A 20,494-nucleotide genomic window follows, 5' to 3' on the forward strand; every position below is an offset into this window, starting at 1 on the left:
AAAACCATCCATTTAAGCCCTGAATGGCATGCAGTAGAGGCTCTTATGGCTAATAGCAACTTGACATAGGCAGTAGTCCTGATAGAAAATTTTGTCTACCCTATCATTTTGAGTAGTATACACTATAATCCCTTTACTCATTTAAAAGCCAAATCTACAAAGAAACACAGCTTCATAACCAACACTAAGAATTAGCTTATAAAGCTACCATTTGGGGGCGCCTGGGTGGCTCAGTGGGTTAAAGCCTCTGCCTTCGGCTCAGGTCATGGTCCTGGGAATGAGCCCTACATGGGGGCTCTCTGCTCAGCAGGGAGCATGATTTCCCCCACCCCCGCAACCCGGCCTGCCTCTCTGCCTACTTGTGATCTCTGTCAAATAATTCTAAATAAAATCTTAAAAAAAAAAACTACCATCTGACAATCTGATTCATAATTATTCTTAGATAGTTTCATTCACACGTATATATCTTACTCTCTGAAGAGGTATGAGAAGTAGTTACACAACCAAAAAATTTGTTATAAAAGCCAAAATTAAAACCATATAACCAGGGGAAATCAATTAAATCAAATTAAACAGGAAGGAAGAAAGGAAGCTAGCTAACAAATAACTTTTAGCACATCATCTTCTTTTTCTAATTAGCCACCAACTTTTCTTTCCCTTATTGTCCAATATAGGTTTAACTCTTCAAATGTCCTAGACTCAAATTTTTATAGCATTTAAAAATTCAGATCTCCTGATCATTCTCTAGTCTTTAGTCATCATGACTAGTTTGTCCTGAGATTCATTTATTATCAGTATTCAGTCCTTTCTTCATTCCAAATGCCAAAATACAAGTCTAGACTGCTATCACCTTAAATATTATAAATCAAGCTAAAAACTCCTCTATGGCATGTTCACAGCCCATTATCCAGATCCTTAATTATAGTCAAATTTAATTCCCACTATTTGGCAACATATATCCTGTTTTTTCTTCAAATCAGTTTGTTACTTGTCCTGAAGGTTCATTCCCAGTTCTTCCATTTCTTTGTTTACTGGTTTTTCCTTACTTTAGCATCTTTTTACTCTTTGTTTAGCCAAAATTTAACCCTAACTTTGAGAGCCAGTTTATGACTTCAGTTTTTACCTTTTACCCAGCCACTCTCACGATATACCAAGACTAGCAAAAAAAAAAAAAAAAATTGATTGAGTACCTCAGGAGATTAGATTATCTCTCCAATGAGTAAACAATCTCTACAGAATACACAGCTGAATGTTTAAATATATAACAGTTTCAAATTGCCTACTATAGTTCCACTTGTGCCTCTTAAAGACAATGGACCCTAGAAACAAGGGCCAGATACTACACTACTGTTTTAGACATCCCAGGCATAATATTAATAGAGAAGAATTCTGAAGGAAATAAAGAAAGACAATGAATGGAAAATTACAGATCTTAAACATCTCAAAATGATACAAAGTCAATACATTCGTAAGTAAACCTTTAAATTTTTTTTCATCCAATTTAGAATATCATATATGGTACTATAATTAAGATAGGTATTTTGTAAATCCATTATCTTTATCACATTATCCATTATTTTTTAAAAAATAAGGTTTGACATCTCCTACATACAGTAAATCTATATGAGTATGAAATTTGAACTTCCTATCAAAGTCACCTCTCTCTATTGAAAAATTCAATCTATATCAATTCCCAAATCTGGCATTTAATAAGTTCTGAACAATGATTCAGAGCTCTACAACTATATCCTTTGTTTCATCAATAACCTTCACAGAAATACTAAGAAAAAGAATACTGTGTTTGAATAAGCTACAAATAAAGTTTTGAAATATTTAAAGCTAAAAAGAAACCTGGAAAACCTAAATATCTAATAATCATTAAATGTTAAGAGGTTAAATTATGATATATCAACATAATAAAATAATTAGTAATAGTTAAAAAGATTTAAGTAGATCTATATAAGTTAATAACAAAGGCTGTCCACAATATATCAAATAAAAATAGAAAAAGTATATAATCCCACTTAAAAAAAATAAAAATATATCTGTATACGTATTTCAGTTTGAGTGTATACTATTTTTTAAAGCTACAGATTTAAGAGTTTTAACCCTAAATAAACAAGCATACTTAAATTAGAAGGGCTATTAAAACTCTGGTTAATGTGCTTTCACATTTGTTTTTAATCAGACAGATGCCAGCAAATACTAACCATTGTATAAAGTTTGAAGCTCCTCTGTAGTTTGTGATAATATTTTAATATACAGCTAACTTCATGGTATAACCAAATGTTATATTTTCATATATAATAATCTTAAACCATCTAAAATTAGATTAGTTGACAGTAAGACTATACCTTAGTTAAATTTTCATATTAGAGAAAATTCTTGATATAATTCTAAATTATTAATAAAATACAAATATAATGTAATATTTTACAAAAGCCACGCTGTTGGAAACAGGGTCAATGTAACAGTAATATTTCTAAGTTAAAACGGTATTATTTTCATTCCCCTTCAGTTCTACAAAACAAATCACCACAGTGAGATCTAATTAGCTGAACACCTGGTATGTACTCTATAATACCAGCAGTTCATAATTTACAAATGATGTTACAAATAATGGGAAAGCCCAAATATCGGTCATAACAAATAAACTTAACCTATAATATAACTGGACTAGTACTAGCAATAGCACTGAGTCTTGACTCTCAAAGCAAGAAGGAAAGAGTGAATGACTACTATAATCACCTGCAACAATAACCGCAGCATCAAAGAGGGAGAAAAATGGGTTTCCAAGTGTTCCCATAAGGAAGTACTTTGGAGTAAAAGATCATGAATGACAGAAGAACTATAAAAGTATAGTATATTCTGGCTAAAAGAGGCAAAAATAACAAGATCTCAGGCAAAAGGGAAACTTCAGGAGTACTAATTGTATACAGTATTCATTTGAGGAGTATTTGAGAACTATTAGAATAAAACAACTTAGCATAAAAAAATTAAACTTGAAATATACTTACGGATCAATAGAAACTTTAATACAAGTCATATTCTTGTCCCTCTGTTTATTGTCAGCTGCATTGACTACAAATTAAATATTTTGATTATTAATAAAATATATAAAGTTATATGAATAAATATGACACTGTATGTATACCCCTAGTTAATATAAACATTTATATATGGTAATAGTTACTGAAATTATTGCTACTAACTTCTAATAAAAACTTTATTTTTTAAATAATATATTAAATTTGATATCACACTAAATTACTGTTATGTCTTCTATTATAAATTGGGGGTAGGGGAAGGGCAGATTTTGTGATATATAAAATTAAAAAACATCTATAGGTTACAACCCCCTAATCCAGGTTAGATCTAAAAGAAAAAATTTGAGTTTAATTATATTTTGTCTTGGAAACAACTATTTTCTCTTGATCTCCTTCAAAAAACTCATGGTTTTATACGGAGGTTGAGCTAAAATCAGTTATTTTTAAATTAGACAAAGTCTTCAGCATCCTTAGAAATCAAAATTCTAAATCCTATGCTCTATAACTGATAATGTATTTGCATACATTAACCACTACTGTGGTTAGACATATGACTACACAAATTTTACACAAGCTAGCTGTCAAATTCAACTTCAATCATAGAAAATATATGTTCCTGGTAAACACTATGTGACATAAAAGTAAAATCAAGTGGATAGCTGGGAAGTAAAAGTGGAAAGTATAAAATACAAATAACTAGTTTTTACTCCATGCCCTTTCCCCAAAGAGCGACCAGAACTAACCCCGAGAGATCCACACAACCCAGCTGTCTAGGAAACATCAAGTGGCACGGGTATGGTGGTGACAGAGCCCAGAGACTCTAGAAAGTGCTTAGCTAAAACTATTTCCAAAGTGCAAGCATTCCCTAGGAATCAATTAAGTATCCACACTTAATTATGATTTCATTTATCATGTGATTTGGAGAAAACAGAGATCATTCAGAACAAACTTGGCTGCCCAACAGAAATTCCTGATTTGTTGGTGAAAAACACAATTTCACATGTCTCACAGCAAACTTACCAAATCTGCAAGGATCAGGCACTGTAATCTCTATTTTTAACATGCCCCCCAGATGCCTGGTATGCATAACCTCTTCAAATGACTACACATACAAGATTATAAATCAACTGTGGATTACTGATCAAATATAATACAGTCATTTTACAGATAAACGCAAAGATATGATGTGTACAGATATGAAAATATTAGAGTGAATAAAAAATTTTCTGAAGAACATTTATATTCAGCATAGAAGCAAGAGATATGCCTTTAAAATTTATACTGTAAGTCTAGCTTCACACACACACACACACACACACACACCCCAAAAGGCACAGAGGAGTTAAATCTTAGTCAAGTACTCACCCAAAATTTCATCAAAGATCTTGTATAAACCTGGCACAAAGGTAACCTCTCTGCAATTCATTCCTACATCTTCATCATATACCCACATTAGCTGCATTATAAGAAAAATTCAAAATGTCTTACGGGGTAAAGAAAGCATTTAACATCAGTTTTACATAGTAATAAGCCCACATCTGTCATTTCCTCTGTAAACACTTAGATCTTCAAAGTAGAAAAACATTACTTCAGATGCACTAAACCTCACTATATGCATATTCAATTTAATTAACTTCAAAATGAGGGGAACCTGGGTGACTCAGTTGGTTAAGAAACTGCCTTCGGCTCTAGTCATGAACCCAGGGTCCTAGGATCAAGCCCTGAATCAGGCTCCCTGGTCAGTGAGGAGTCTGCTTCTCCCTTTCCCTCTGCTGCTCTGCGTGCTTATGTATCTCACTCTCTCTGTCAAATAAATAAATAAATAAAATCTTTAAAAAATAACTTCAAATGGAGAAATTATTCATTTTGTATTGAGTTTGTATTCTTATTTATAAAGTCAGCTTATTAATACAAGGCACCAAGAATTGTTAGAAACAATATTTAAATAAAAGAAAAAAAAATCTTGTATTTACTTTACACTTTTACTTCATGCTTTATACTTTTCTGTAAAGAGCACAGAGTAAAATAATATGAACACAGCATGACTCTGGACCCAGAGAGCTAGCTTTAAACCCCAGCTCTTACTAGTTGAGGGATCTGGGCAAGTTATTTAAATTCATTTAAACTTCAGTTTCCTCATCTATAAAATGGGGATAACGGTACCTACTGTTTAAAATTGTTAGAATCAAACAAGATAATATGTGCAAGCCAAGTCCACAGTAAGCACTAGTCATTAGTGTGCTAGAATTTGAATTCTAGAATTTGAAGCAAACCACAGCATAAACACAGGTACTTTTAAAAACTCACATACTACCATTTTACTCTATCCTTCTTACCTCTCATAGTTTATATCACCTAATTTTTTGTCTTTAGCAGAAAATGAAGACATTTCTACCTCTCTTAGAGTTCTCTCCCCACTTTGCTTATGAGCACGGAAACATGAAATCATGTACTTACAAAGCATACAATTACAAAAAAATTATTATAAAGTAGATACAAATACACATCCCCTAATCTCAAAATTTAACAATTACCTGTGTCAATGGTTCCACTGACCCAATATACGTATCAGGACGAAGGAGAATATGTTCAAGTTGTGTCTTTTTCTGATACACTCTCTCAACAGACAACTTCTTTGAAGAATCATTTTTGTTTGCGGTTTCTGACTCTTCCTTTTTTGAGGCATTGTTCTGATCAAAAAGAGTCTAAAATTAACCAAAAAATCAAATTTAAATAACCTACCAAGGGGTAAGCTAAAATGTATATGGACACATGCCATAGGTTTTCTTTTTAATGACAAACTTATCTCTCAGGTTGATTTTTAAGTCTTAAAAGGACACAGGTCTATTTATGACAGCCAGGTTTTTTTTTATAGCACAGAGTAAAACTGCAGTTTTGACTAAGGTATACAAAGCCACCAGAATAGCTAGTAATGCCTACATCTATTCAATACAGAAATATAAACATTTCCCAATTCTGTAAGTTATCAAGTTAATTGTTATAGTCCTCAAAACTTTCCAAGGAATAGGAGTTCTGTTCAGGCTATATATAGGTTCATAATAACTGAACCTGGTTACCTACAGGAGTCTACAAATATTCTACATACCAGTTTTCTGCCGTTAAGCCACTCTAGATTATTTTCTAGAATAGGCAAAAGCAAGCTACACAAAATAGTGACTATGTAGTTAATATATACTGATATGACTGAAAATATTAAGCATGGCTTATGAAATCTCAAATTTCACACTTTTATATGTCATGCCAATAATTTCTTATAAATCAGTGCTAGATGCCCGATTACTGAGGCACCCACTGATTCCAGTTTTGGGGCCAGTTCCAAGGAAACAGAGGTTGGTGATCCTAAGTCTAACCATTCCTAACAGTAGATAAGGATTGCCAACTCAAATTCCCAATGTCTGCAGATTTCCCCGTTTTCCAGAGAACACACTCTCTCCTTCTCCTAATACTGACAAATAAAACATGCCACTAAGAGAAAGGTGCTATAATGGCATGTTTTTTCACAGTCAAAAAAAAATTCCTATATTAGACAACGAAAATTGAGATATCTTCACAAGTCTTTGAACTTAAGAAGAAATGAAGCAGTCAGAAGACAAAACAATGGAGGAGATTTTATGAATTTGAGCAAGTTATAAACCACTTAAATTCAGATCCTACACACAGCCATACCATTATCTTTAAAATTAATATTTGAAAAAAGTCATTACATCGTCTACATTTAAACGATGTATGCTTAAAAATCAAATACATGGGCGCCTGGGTGGCTCAGTTAGTTAAGCAACTGCCTTTGGCACAGGTCACCACCCTGGAGTCTCAGGATCAAGCCCACATAGGACTCCCTACTCAGCAGTGAGTCTGCTTCTTCCTCTGACTCTCCCCCTATCATGCTCTTGCTCTCACTCTCTCAAATAAATAAATACAATCTTAAAAAAAAAAAAAAAAAAAACCCTTAGAGGCACCTGGGTGGCTCAGTGGGTTAAAGTCTCTGCCTTCCGCTCAGGTCATGATTCCATGATTCAAGATTTCAGGTCCTGGGATCGAGCCCCACCTCTCTGTTCAGCAGGGAGCCTGCTTCCCTTCCTCTCTCCCTCTGCCTGCCTCTCTGCCTACTTGTGATCTCTATCAAGTAAATAAATAAAATCTTTAAAAAACAAACAAAAAACCTCAAATACATAACTTCTGAGCAGTCTAAACCAGGACAAGAACTGTAATTACAAACACTATGAAAATTAAACAAATTAGGGGGGCGCCTGGGTGTCTCAGTGGGTTAAGGCCTCGGCCTTCGGCTCAGGTCGTGATCCCGCGGTCGCGGTCGGTAGGTCGGGCTTTCTGCTCAGCAGGGAGCCTGCTTCCTCCTCTCAGTCTCTGCCTGCTTCTCTGCCTACTTGTGATCTCTGACTATCAAATAAGTAAATAAAATCTTTTAAAAAAAAAAAAGGAAAATTCAAACAAATTATAATCTTCCAGGACCATAAATTTTACATAAAATTTTAAAAATTTAACATTGCGAAATAAAGTATTATGAACAAACTTTGCTCTATTTTAAACTATATTCTTCACATTATGTGACTGACGTGCTGCCTACTACACCCAGAAGGCACTTAGACTATATTCTTATACATTCTTTCATTTATAAGGTTTCCTATTAACACTGCTCTGAATCAAAAATAGCTTTGGACAAAAGAAAGTAGATATTTCATAAAATCTTCATTATCTATTTTTGTGTAGAGTTAGATGAATTAGCCAGAAATAAACTGCATTTTAAAAATACCAGGCTCCAAATCTCCAATCATGTTCCTTGATTTTACGAGAGAGTTGATTAATTTATAGACACAAATCCAAAAGTAAAAGTGTAATTGATTTTGTATAATGGGTCATCAGAATAGTAAGGATTAAGATCACACTCTTATCAAGTGTTTAAAGACAATAAATGCTACAGAATCAAAGGGAGGTAACTTCTTACCATTAAGTTAGAACTGTTCGCAATCATTGCATAAAGGTCAAGAACTTATAATAACCATGGAAGGAAAAGCTTTTTGATCCCAGGTTACTACTTTAGAACCCACAACAAAGAAAACATCTTCAAGATTAGACTTCATCAGGGACCTATGTTTACCTAATTGGGGCTTCCGCATTTGGTCCTGATGAGTTACTCTTAACTAAAAGGGCACACAAGTATGGAAAATAAGGATGAAGTCCGTTACCACTCCTTTTTCAAGAATTTACAACATCTCCCATATCCCTTCACTACCAATCACTTCTTCCTCCCGAATGGATACTTGAGAGTTAAGGAATTCTTGGCTTGCCACCTAACACATCCCTATCAAGTTCAAAAGTTGTCGTTCTTGCTAGGATAATATCTCAAAAATCAGAGAAAAAGTGCAATGTAGTTGGCTTTGTCAGATTACTATTTATAATTTTCTCTAGGAATAATATATAAATATTAAAAATAAGTTTGACAATATACTTAAAGTATATTATGTCAAAATGTTTTTTCCTAAATATATGATAGATGTTAAGGAAAGAAAAAGGCACCATTTATTTAAAGTAATGAAAAGCATTAAGGAACACATTATTTATAGAATATCATAATAAAAAGTGTTTTGAGATCTTTGTTAATATTTCAAGTCAACTCTTGTTTATATTAAATAATTTCTAAAACTTGCATATAAACCTTTAAACTTGGATATTTCACTGAGTAAATATTTTTAGTTATGCTTACCAAAAACTGTGTTGACTATATAAACTTCTCTTGCTATATCTTTTATGTAAAAATATTATATGTATTTTTAAATTAGCAGCTTATGAAAACTATACTGTTTAGTGAACAAAATTGCAAAAGTATATAAAAATGAGCCCACTGTCATCAGAAAAAATTATCTATCATACATACACACAAATGAAAAAATATAAAATACACATGACAGAAAATCAATCAAAATTATCTGTAAGAAGTAGAAACAGAAGTTATTTTCATTTTCTTTTTTGATACACATTTTCTAGTTTTCTACAATGAACATATATAGAAGTATTTTAAAAGCCTATTAGGCCATGTATGTGAAAACGTAATTACACTAGAATAAAACTGAAGGTTTCTTTCTTCTAGTGGCACTGTTAATACCTACTTATTACTTCTGTAGTCCCAACCTTCTCACTAAAATTTAGGCAAAAAGGTATGTGAAACCAAAATACAGAAATAGGAATGGCAAGTTTGGCAGAGTAGAAAACAGAAATTAACATTGCAGTCAGATTGGTCTTTTACTTTCCCATTCTCAACAAATGGTAGTTTGCATTGCTCTCTGGCTCACTAGCAGCAAACAGAAAGAAGAGTTTCTCTCCTGAGAGGTCTCTAAGATTTTCTCACAGAAACCTAAAATAGGGGTGCCTACGTGGCTCAGTGGGTTAAAGATTCTGCCTTCAGCTCAGGTCATGATCCCAGGGTCCTGGGATCCAGCCCTGCATTGGGCTCTCTGCTCAGCAGAGAGCCTGCTTTCCCCTCTCTCCCTGCCTGCCTCTCTGACTACTTGTGATCTCTCTCTGTCAAATAAATAAATAAAATCTTTTTTTAAAAAAAGAAACCTAAAATAATGATCTCTTTTAGCTCCTCTTTATTAGCAGAAAGTTGCTCCTGAATAATGTCCAGGCCACTAAAAATCAAAATCTGGAGAAGGGACATAGAGCAATTATACTACCCTCTCAGTGGGATGATCCCATCCCTAGACTAAGTGTAAATACAAACACCTTGGCCCTGAGAACTAAGTAAAATGAGAAAAATCTATTAATCATCTTCCCTACAACTCTTATTGCCACTATCTCTAGAAAAGAAGAAAAAGGAAAAACAAGAAAAAAGAAAGATCACCCAGAGTAGTTCTTCAGTTTTAACACTGTTACTAATAATATTCAGAAAAGAGATCATGAATTAGCTTGAATACAAAGAGATCAGCAAACTCCTATCTACACATTTACAAAAGCACTCTCAATCCTACAAATGATAAAGGAGACTGATACACATCTTTTATCTGCAGAATTATTCTCATGGTGGGGGTGGGGGGAGTTAAACTTTCCACATTAACGTTAGTACATTAAGAATTTTCACTAACAACTTATTTGGTCTACTTGTAAATCCATCAGTTTTCCCATTGTGATTAGCTCTATTTGTGGTGAAAAATTCTTCTTGAATTTTAATAATCCCCTCATCCTCATGTTTAATTGAGGCAAGTATATAGGGGAATAGAGGTTTGCTTTTTTTAACTTTGTTTCTGTTGCTGTTGCCGTTGTATTAGTTTTTTTTGTTTTTTACTAATTTTTTTAATGTAAAGTTTTTAATTTATGCTCATTTTGAACATTGAAAAGGGGTCTTTTGATTCAAAATTATTTAACCTTATTCTTATTATATTCATAGTAGTAAAATATCTTGTACTACAGTAATTGACTAAGTATTTCACATTAAATAAAAGTTCACAATATGCCCTTAAAAATAATCAATTACCAAAATCATTCTACATAAACTTTAAGGTTTGATATAATTTTAAAAAAAGGTTTGATAAAATTGAAAACTTACAATTTAAGTTTTTTTGTAATTTATTTTGCTGCTTAAATTTGTGTGGACAAAATACCAAGCTATTTATAGAAATAAGTAATTGCAGCATCTAACAACACTAGAATACAAGAAACCAAAGCAACATTTTCATTACCACATTAAACTAAAGACAAATAAAAATGTAAAATAACCCTATATGAAAATATCCTCCACAAACCTAAAACATTTTAATTCTATTATTTGTGGTTTACACACATGACACCATAACTGACTTTTTCTGAAGTTCAAAAGCTGGCTGCCAAATTAATGCATTGGGAATTTTTTAATTATAACAAAACATCAAAATAATACATAAAATCCATATTAAAATATTAATATTTTAAGCACTTTTGCAATATTGCTAACTCCTAGTGAAATAATATAGATCTAATACTTTTATCCAAAAGTCAACCTTTATCAAGAATACTTCTAAAAAAGAAGAAAGAAAAAGAAAAAAGAAAGAATACTTCTCAGCCACAAGAAAAACGTTGCAATAAAACAAATTTTTCTATTTCAGAATGAATATATACCAAGATCATTCTGTTAAGGAAAAAAAAAAAAAAAAGATTCTTCCATGCACAGAGTAGTCACGTGAGATATAGCAATTTGGGGCAATCACCCAGTTCTTGTTTTTCTGTAAGAGAATGAATTGCTGCCAAAGAGGGGAAAGGAGATGGTTTGCCAGTTGGTGCTAAAAAGGAACTGAGCCACTCATTCACATAATCGGCACAGAAATCTCACCATCACCAAGCCAACAAGAGTGGCACTAGCAAAATCTTGGCAACAAGCCTCTTTTCCTATCTTCTATAAATGACCCCCTCAGATTTCACATTACCCTTTGTTTCATCTCCTCCCCTTCCTTTCTCCCTCAAGTCTGTCATGTTTTGATGTTCTTTTCACTCATATTTCACCCATGTAACAACAAAGAGGGCCATGCTATCTATCCACCATTAATAAAAACAAAACCAACACTTTGCCTTCAAACTATGCTCTTCAAGAAATGCTCTCCTAAACTAATGGACAAGGAGAGAGACAGAAGGTGAGGGATACTTAAGATCATAAGGAGTGTTTGAATGTCCATTATAAAAACAAAAAGTACACTTTCTCTAAAAGGCATCCAAATTAGAAAGCAAGAAGTAAAATTGTAACTATCTGCAGATCACATATAAAATAAAAACCTAAGTACTCCACCAAAAAACTATTAAAACCAATCCAGTAAAGTTGCAGAATAGAAAATCAATACACATAACCGTTGTGTCGCTGTACAATAATAACAAACTATCAGAAAGAGGAATTAAAAATCCCATTTACAACTCAAACAAAAAGAATACTTAGGAATAAATTTAACCAGGAGGTGAAAGACCCATACACTGAAAACTAAGACACTGATGAAAGAAACTGAAGACATAAATAATGGAAAGTTATTCCATGCTCATGGACTGGAATAATTAATATTGTTTAAAAGTCCCTACTACAGGAGAGCATGGGAGGCTCAGTTGGTTGAGTGTGTGATATTGATTTGGGCTCAGGTCATGATCTCAGGATCATGAGATTGAGCCCGGTGACAGGTTCTGTGCTGAGCATGGAGTCTGTTTAAGATTCTCTCCTTCTCCCTCTGACCCTCCCCACTCTCACTGACTTAAAAAAAAAGTAGATAAATAGGGGCGCCTGGGTGGCTCAGTGCCTTAAGTCACTGCCTTCGGCTCAGGTCATGATCTCAGGGTCCTGGGATCAAGCCCCACAACGGGCTCTCTGCTCAGCGGGGAGCCTGCTTCCCCCTCTCTCTCTGCCTGATTCTCTACCTACTTGTGATCTCTCTGTCAAATAAATAAATAAAATCTTTTAAAAAAAGGTAGATAAATAAAAAGTAAAAAATAAAAGTCCCTATCCCTTTCAAAACTCCAACAGCATTCTCACAGAAATAAAACAATCTTAAAATCTGTATGAAACCACAGAAGACCCAAATAGCCAAAGCAATCTTGAGACAGAAAAGAGCTAGAGGCATCCCAGTCACCAGTTTCAAACTATATTAAAAGCCACAGTAATCAAAACTGTATGGTACTGCCATAAAAAATGGACACAAAGACCAATGGTGAGCCCAGAAATAAACCCACACACACGTGGTCAATTAATTTATGATAAAAAAAACAATAATATAAAATGGGGAAAGGATAGTCTCTTCAATAAATAAATGATGTTGGGACAGCGACAACTGGACAGCCAAATGCATGAATGAAACTGGACCCCTATCTGATCTATACACAAAAATTAACTCAAAATGAATTAAAAGACTTATATAGAAGATCCTTGATGTAGGTCTTGACAATGATTTTTTTTTTAACTGACATGAAAAGCAAAGACAACAAAAGCAAAAATAAGTGAGACTACATCACACTAAAAAGCTTCTGCACTGCAAAGGAAACCATAAACAAAATGAAAAGGCAATTTACTGAATAGGAAAAATATTTGCAAATGATAAATCTGATAAGTGGTTAATATCCAAAATATATAAAGAACTCCTACAACTCAATAGCAAGAAAAAATCTGATTAAAAAATGGGCAGAGGATCTGAATAAACATGTTTCCGGAGAAGACATACAGATGGCCAACAGACAAATGAAAAGACATGCAACATCACTAATTGTCAGGGAAATGCAAATCAAGACCACCTCACACTTGTCAAGATGGCTATTATCAAAAAGAAATAACAAATGTTGACAAGAATGTGGAAAAAAGGGACCCCTCATACATGTTGGTAGGAATGTAAATTGATGCAGCCACCATGGAAAACAGTATGGAGTTTCCTCAAAAAAATTACAAACAGAATTACCACATGCTCCAGCAATTCCATTTCTGGGCATTATCCGAAGAAAACAAAAACACTTTTTTGGAAAGATACATGCACCCCTATGTTCACTCCAGCATTATTTACAAGAGCCAAGACACACAGGCAACCTAAGCATCCAGTGATAAATGGATAAAGAAAATGTGGTATACACACACATACACAGGAATATCATCATTAAAAAAAGAAGGACCTCTTGTCAATTGTGACATGAGTGAATCTTGAGAGCATTATGCTAAATGAAATAAGTCAGAGAAAGACAAATACTGTATGATCTTATTTATATGTGGACTCTAAAATCAAAACAAAGCAAAAATCCTGAATTTGGAGCTAGAGGGAGCAACACAGTTGAAGGTGACCAATAGGTACAAATTTCTAGTTAAAAAGTAAGAAGTCCTGGGAATGTAATGTACAGCACAGTGACTATAGTTAACAATACTGCATTGTACATTTAAAAGTTGTTAAGAGAGTAAATCAAAGTCCCCATCACAAGAAAAACATTGTAACTGTGTGGTGATGAATGTTGACTTATTGTGGTGATTTCACAATATTAAAAAAAAAAAAAAAATCTCAGAGTGCCTGAGTGGCTCAGTGGGTTAAAGCCTCTGCCTTTGGCTCAGGTCATGATCCCAGGATCCTGGGATGGAGCCCCATGTTGGGTGGGCTCTCTGCTCAGCAGGGAGCCTGCTTCCTCCTCTCTCTCTCTCTTTCTATTTCTGCTGGCCTTTCGGCCTACTTGTGATCTCTTTCTGTCAAATAAATAAAATCTTTAAATTAAAAAAAAAAAGCTTTAAAAAAATTCTCACTTACTCTGAGACAAAAGATAGGAAAATTCTTTTCAATTGATTTGGAAAAAAAGACACGTGTGTGTACCCACCTGAGAGCTTATTATGTGGCAGCATTATGGGAATTATATGGATAATCCCAGTCAACCCTTGTAAGAGCTCCATGAAGTAGACATGGTTATCATGATTCTCTTTCTACAGATGAGGAAATGGAAGTGTGAAAAAGTGTTTTTCCAAAGCTAACAAAGCTAGTACTTGAAGAAGCTGAACTACGAAACCACGTGATCTGATTTCATAACCCATAATCTTTAAAAAGCATTGTTAAACAAAATACATATACCCTAAAAAGGAAATGTATTTCCTAGCTTTTTGTGTGAAAGTAAAAGAAAGTTAGTACAAAGAGATACAAGTATATCCTAGAAGGTTTTTTTATCTTGTCACATCAGGGTATAAAAGATGAAGTTTTTTGGTTTTTATTTTTTAAAAGATTTATTTATTTTAGAGAGATGGACCGCACACAGGCGCAGGTGCAAATGGGGGGAGGGGTAAATTGAGCCGGAAAGAGAGAAGGACTCTCCACCAGACTCCCCACTGAGAGCAGAGCTCAAGAACCACAGATCATCACCTGCACCAAAACCAAGAGTCAGAGGCTTATTAACTTACTAAACCATCCAGGTTCCCCAAGGTTTTTTTGGTTTCCAGTGTGTTTAAGGTGAGGAGTAAGGCTGTATAAATCATGGTTAAGAAGATAAACCTGGTTTCAATCCCGTCTCTGCCTTAGCCAGGTGATTAACAGTTTGTTACCTAATCTCTAAACCGGTTTCCTTCTCTGCAACTGAAAATAATTATCCCGATCTCATCTTTTCTCTGAAGAGGGTCCTATTTAAAAAAAAAATAAAAACTCCAGAAAAGGCTTTTTTTTTTTTTTTTTTTAATGTCTTGCCTTAGTAAAATGTAACTACTGAGACCTAAGTAACAGATCTAAAACTACAAGGGAACACTCACTTCCATTTAGAAAAGTTAGCACCAGCTATAATTACAGTTGCTAAGTACTGCTATTATGTTACTTGAGAATGTATCTAAAGAACACTGCTACCTAATCACTTGTCTAATATGATAGACTTTTGGGGGCACCTCTGTCCTAGGATCAAGCCTACAAAAGCCCACAATATGGTCTGCACTCAGTGGGAAGTCTGCCTGAGTCTCTTGTGCCCCTACCTTCCCCTGCCTCTCTCTCTCAAATGAATAAATAAACCTTTAAAAAAAAAAATAATGATGGCAGACCTTTCAGAAAGTTAGTTGTTAATTATCCAATTTGTTAAGATAACTGAGGCTGGAGTATGAATCCAGCTCTTTGCTAAGCAGTATAAAATTTTGGTATAATACGTGATCTCCATCTTCAGGAGTTTATAATCTAATTGTTAAGACAAAATTACCATGTGGAAAGTTACATAAAAAGACATTTATGGGTTTTGACCCATAAGGGTAACAGAAAAAGAGGAGTGTAAATTTTAGGATGAAAGTCTGGTGAGACTCTGAACTAGACTTGAAGAGTAATTAAGATTTATGGTGTACCTGGGTGGCTCAGCGGGTTAAGCCTCTGCCTTCGTCTCAGGTCATGATCCCAGTGTCCTGGGATCAAGCCCCGCATCAGGCTCTTTGCTGAGCAGGGAGCCTGCTTCCCCCCTCTCTCTGCCTGCCTCTCTTGCCTACTTGTGATCCCTCTGTAAAATACATAAATAAAATCTTAAAAAAAAGAAAACAAAGAATTGGCTTGAAAGTCTAATTGAGGAGTTCAGACTTGCAATAATGAGCTGCTAAGGAAAGGTTCTTAATACAAATCTTTAAATATTTAAATATACAATTGTGTTTTGAATTAGAAATCTACAGGAAAAAAAGCATGTGTTATGTTTCATTGAATTTTACTTTTTAAAAAACGTCAATTGTGCTCTATGTTTTAAAGAAACTTATGTTTTAGAGATAAACACTGCACTATTTATAGATGAAGTGATATAATTCTAGGATTTGCTCCCCTTCAAAATAAAGGAGCAAACTGGGTGACCTTTAGTTGGTAACTGTTAAAACATGATAAACAGAGGAAGGCTTCTTATATTATTCTTGCCAACACTTACTTATATGCTTAATATTTTTAATAATAACATCTTTTAATCTATCAAATTATTCAAGAAAAAAAGATCAATATTCACATAGTGATTAACTGTATTCTAGTACATCTACAGAAGTTTTTATAACCACTTTAAAATTACAAATGGGGGCACCTGGGTGGCTCAGTGGGTTAAAGCCTCTGCCTTTGGCTCAGGTCATGATCCCAGGGTCCTGGAATAGAGCCCCGAATCGGAACTCTGCTCCGAGGGGAGCCTGCTTTCTCCTCTCTCTCTGCCTACTTCTCTGCCTACTTGTGATTTCTCTGTCAAATAAATAAATAAAATCTTTAAAAAAAATAAAATAAAATTACAAATGATTTGGGACGTCTGGGTGGCTCAGTTAAGCTGCTGCCTTTGGCTCAGGTCATGATCCGAGGGTCCTAGGATCGAGTCCTTGCTCAGCAAGGAGCCTGCTTCTCTCTCTGCCTCTGCCTGCCACTCTGCCTGCTTGTGCGCGCTCTCTCTCTCTCTCTCTCTGAGAAATAAATAAATAAATAAAATCTTAAAAAAAAAAAAAACTACAAATGACTTAATGAAATAGACTACAGCTTCTACTAATCAAAGCTTTATGAACTAAAAGTTAACTCAAAAAACTCTGCTTGGTTCAGGAAGCCTTCATAGCTGTTGTTAATGTTAACTCAAAACAGTTTACTATATTTATGTTTTCCACTTTTTAAAAATTCTTAAAAATCTGCTTAAGAAGCTGCAAATCAAACACAAACAAAATACATTATTAAAAGGAGAAGTTAATGTCAATCTTATACCACTTTGCTTTGTGGTTTCATGTATTAAAATGTAAACTTTCATGCAGTGACGATGTTAATACTACATGCTGGCAAGCATCCTAACACAAATTAATACCAGCAACACATGGTATTACCCATCCCCCTCCCAAAAGAATGATATCAGGGACCAATTCCATTTTTTTTCTTCCTGTTACCCACAAGCAGGTGGCAACATAACACCAGTTTCAACAAAGCAGGCAAAGTTACCCCTCTGCAGAAATAGATGACCACTGAAACAAATCCCTGAATTCTTTCAAAGGAATAATTTGCTTTCACCCTGGTTTAAAAGCACTTCATGTATAAGTCAACTTCATTATTCTGAGTGTACATTTTTTGAATTTCACCACCAACAACAAAAAAACATTTACTAAGCCCAGCACTGGCTACATACGTTATTTCACTTAATTCTCAACGCAACCTTATTTAATAGATGAGAAAACAGGCTATAAAAGTTTAGGTCCCTTTTGCAATATGTGTTGGAGAAAGGATCTGAAAACTACATCAATCTGACATCATCGTCCAGGCTCATAACCACTTCACTATACTGCCTCCCATAAAATTAGTCTATTATCAATGATGTATATTATGGACATAAAGATGCTCATATAACCTGACAAATTTAAAGCAAGCATCAAATCTTAAAGTGGACGTATGGAGTAATTATCTTTTTAATATACTTGTAATTCAACAAGAGGATATAATCTGTAAATAAAAGATCAAGTGATTTTTTGCTTTACTGTATTTCCCATATTAGGTTTATAGTGAAAAATCTTTAGTAAATAAGTCAGTTTTATTATCAAATTAATTTTTCTGATACTGAATGAGACCCTCTAAGTTTCATGAATTTTTTTATGTAAATGAGTTTCCTACTGAGCTTGAAAGAAAAAAAACGGTCATTTATCTACAAAGTTAAGTAAGAGTAAATTCAAACATTGCTATCGTGTCAAATGCCAACCAATTCAATATTGGAGCAAAATGTTTCCCATTACAGAATCAGAGGTGCTCAGAAACACATATCTGGCCTCGGCACTTCCAAAGAGTGAATAAGAACCATCTGGCTAACTCAATTATCAGAAGTTGTTTGATTCTACTAGAACAGGAGTAAGGGCCACCCATTTTTAAAAATCATTAACTTGCATTTATGCATTCCCCCCCTCTGGAATGGAAAACATGGACCATTAATTTATAATCTGGCATTTTATCTCTCCTGGCTCTGGTCTGTTCATACTGTATTATTGGAGTAACATAAAAATTTCAGATAATTCAACAATAAGAGCCTAGCAAGTTATTTTGCAAAGCTCCTGACACCCAAATACAAATGGTTAAAATGTTTTCCTGCTGTCACTAACATGCTTTTTACAAGGAGGACTTGTTAATACAGCAGAACTGCTACTCGACTCCCGCAAACCTCGCCCAAGAGAAAAGAAGAATTAGAAATAAAAATGCCAATAAGAAAGTTTCCTCGGGTGTTCTGAAAAAAGGGAGGATCCATCGAAAGTCCCTGTTAAATGTTTCTCCTGGAAACCAAGTCAGTTGGCTGAGCTGGGCTTTTTTGTGTAGGAAATGACCCTGCTCTGAACTCAATGCTGAGCAAGTGAAATGCTGGTGAATTATCGATCGGCCGTGGGAATCGGATCTCTCCAGGTCTTCCCCTCCTCTACTACTTCCCAGCAGGAACAGAGCGCCGAAATCCTTTAAAGCCGGGACTAAGCACTTTAGTCACCTCTCCAGCACTCTCCATTCGGCCCCCAACCCCGTTTCACCTGCGATGCTGACGCAGGTGAACGCTTCTTTTAATAATCCCACGCTGACAGATGGACGGTCTACAGTATATTAACTGCGGTGAAACAGCCTTTCCGAATGTGCTTTCAATCGTATCAGAGTATGAACTGAAGTGTAAACTGCCTTAGACTAATTCCCCCACCAAATCCAGTCTTCTTTGAGACCTTAGAGCATCAGAAACGGTTTGATTTGCATTTACAATACATATACACACACACACACCCCTTCCTCCGGGATTTTCTTAAGCCACGTTTAGATAAAAGTGCTGACCCACAGAAACACACAAGCATTACTGCCAATACCCCTCAACTCAGACTGCCCCGGAAGACTCTGAGAAAGACGTGAAAAGATGAAGCGAGAGCTTCATGTCGGGTTGGTGGTTTGTCCCCGTAAGTTGCAAGTGCACATTATACTCCTGCAGCCCGAGCCTCCGTAGAGGTAAAGAAAGAAGAAAGGGGGCGGGGAGCGGGGGATTCTGTCGGCAGGATCCCCGACGGGGCGCCCGTTCGGGACGCCGGATTTCCCTCTCTTTTCCCTTCCCCACCACCCCCGGACGGCCCTGCGGAATAACACCCCCGCCGCGGGCCGGGAACAATGCCGCGCCCGGGACCCCTGCCCCCGCCCCCCGTCGTCCGCCACTCACCACCCAGGTCAGTGCCCCGTTGCCGCTGGCTCCCGCGCCGCCGCCGCCGCCCGCCTTGGCCATGGCGGGTGCCTCCGCTCACAGGCCCCGAGGCCGCGGCCGCCGCTCCCGCCTCCCTGCCGGCCGCCGGGCCCCTCTGCTCCGCACCGACCGCTCCGCTCGCCGTGCTCCTAGCGGCGTCGCCCCCCGCGCCCCATCGCTGAGACCCGGGACGGACGGACGGCCGAGCCCGCCGAGGAGGCCGCGCCGCTCGGCGCCCTCAAACTCGAGGCGCGGCGGCCGAGTCGCCCGGGCCTAGGCCCGTCGCTGAGGAAGAGGTGGAGAAGGAAGCAGGAGGCCGGCAGTGGTGAGGCGCGGTGCTTCCTTCTCGCTCGCCCGCCGGCGCCGCGGCAAGCCGGGCCGGGGCCCGGAGGTGCGCGCGGCGAGCGCAGCCGGAAAGCTCGGGGCGTCCAGACGTGGCGGGGACGCAAAGGCGCCTTGTCCTTCCTCACACTCCGCGAAGGCCGGCCGCCGGGGTTGCCGGAGTCGCAGCTAACGCCGGGCCGCTGCCTCAAAGGCTGCCTTCGTGGGCAGCGCTATACCCCCGACTTCCTCGCATACACACACCAAGAGGGACAATAAACAGAGCCACCGCCGCCGCGGTCGCCTCCCTCTTGTCCGGCATAACACCGCACACACACATTCGCACACCAGGGAGGGCGGGCGGGAGGGAGGGAGGGCGCGGCGGCCGCCCCGCTGTCAGTCAGCGCTTCGGCGCCCAATCGGGGCCTTGTCACCGCAACCCCTCGGCCAATCCCAAAATTCCAAGCCCCCGGAGGGGCGGGACCCGAGGGGGAAACGTCATT

General features: G+C 36.7%; 1 protein-coding gene across 2 annotated transcripts in view; it reads right to left on the reverse strand.

Annotated features, from left to right (window-relative positions):
• The window catches only part of TOP2B (DNA topoisomerase II beta), a 57,808-nt gene extending 37,978 nt beyond the window's left edge, over positions 1-19,830 (reverse strand). The window contains exons 1-4 of one of the 2 annotated variants that reach the window (XM_045088977.1): positions 19,650-19,830; positions 5,582-5,737; positions 4,413-4,503; positions 3,018-3,081 (exon numbers count right to left, since the gene is read on the reverse strand). In XM_045088977.1, coding sequence (XP_044944912.1) covers positions 3,018-3,081; positions 4,413-4,503; positions 5,582-5,737; positions 19,650-19,712 — 374 coding nt within the window. In that variant the 5' untranslated portion in view covers positions 19,713-19,830. Of the gene's footprint in view, positions 1-3,017; positions 3,082-4,412; positions 4,504-5,581; positions 5,753-19,649 lie in introns of both variants that reach the window. The other variant, XM_045088976.1, reaches the window with a different exon arrangement.
• Between the last annotated feature and the right edge of the window lie 664 nt (positions 19,831-20,494).

This window comes from Mustela putorius, unplaced genomic scaffold, assembly GCF_011764305.1.
Source record: "Mustela putorius furo isolate JIRA1106 unplaced genomic scaffold, ASM1176430v1.1 tig00003834_pilon_pilon_pilon, whole genome shotgun sequence".
Classification (NCBI taxonomy): domain Eukaryota; kingdom Metazoa; phylum Chordata; class Mammalia; order Carnivora; family Mustelidae; genus Mustela; species Mustela putorius.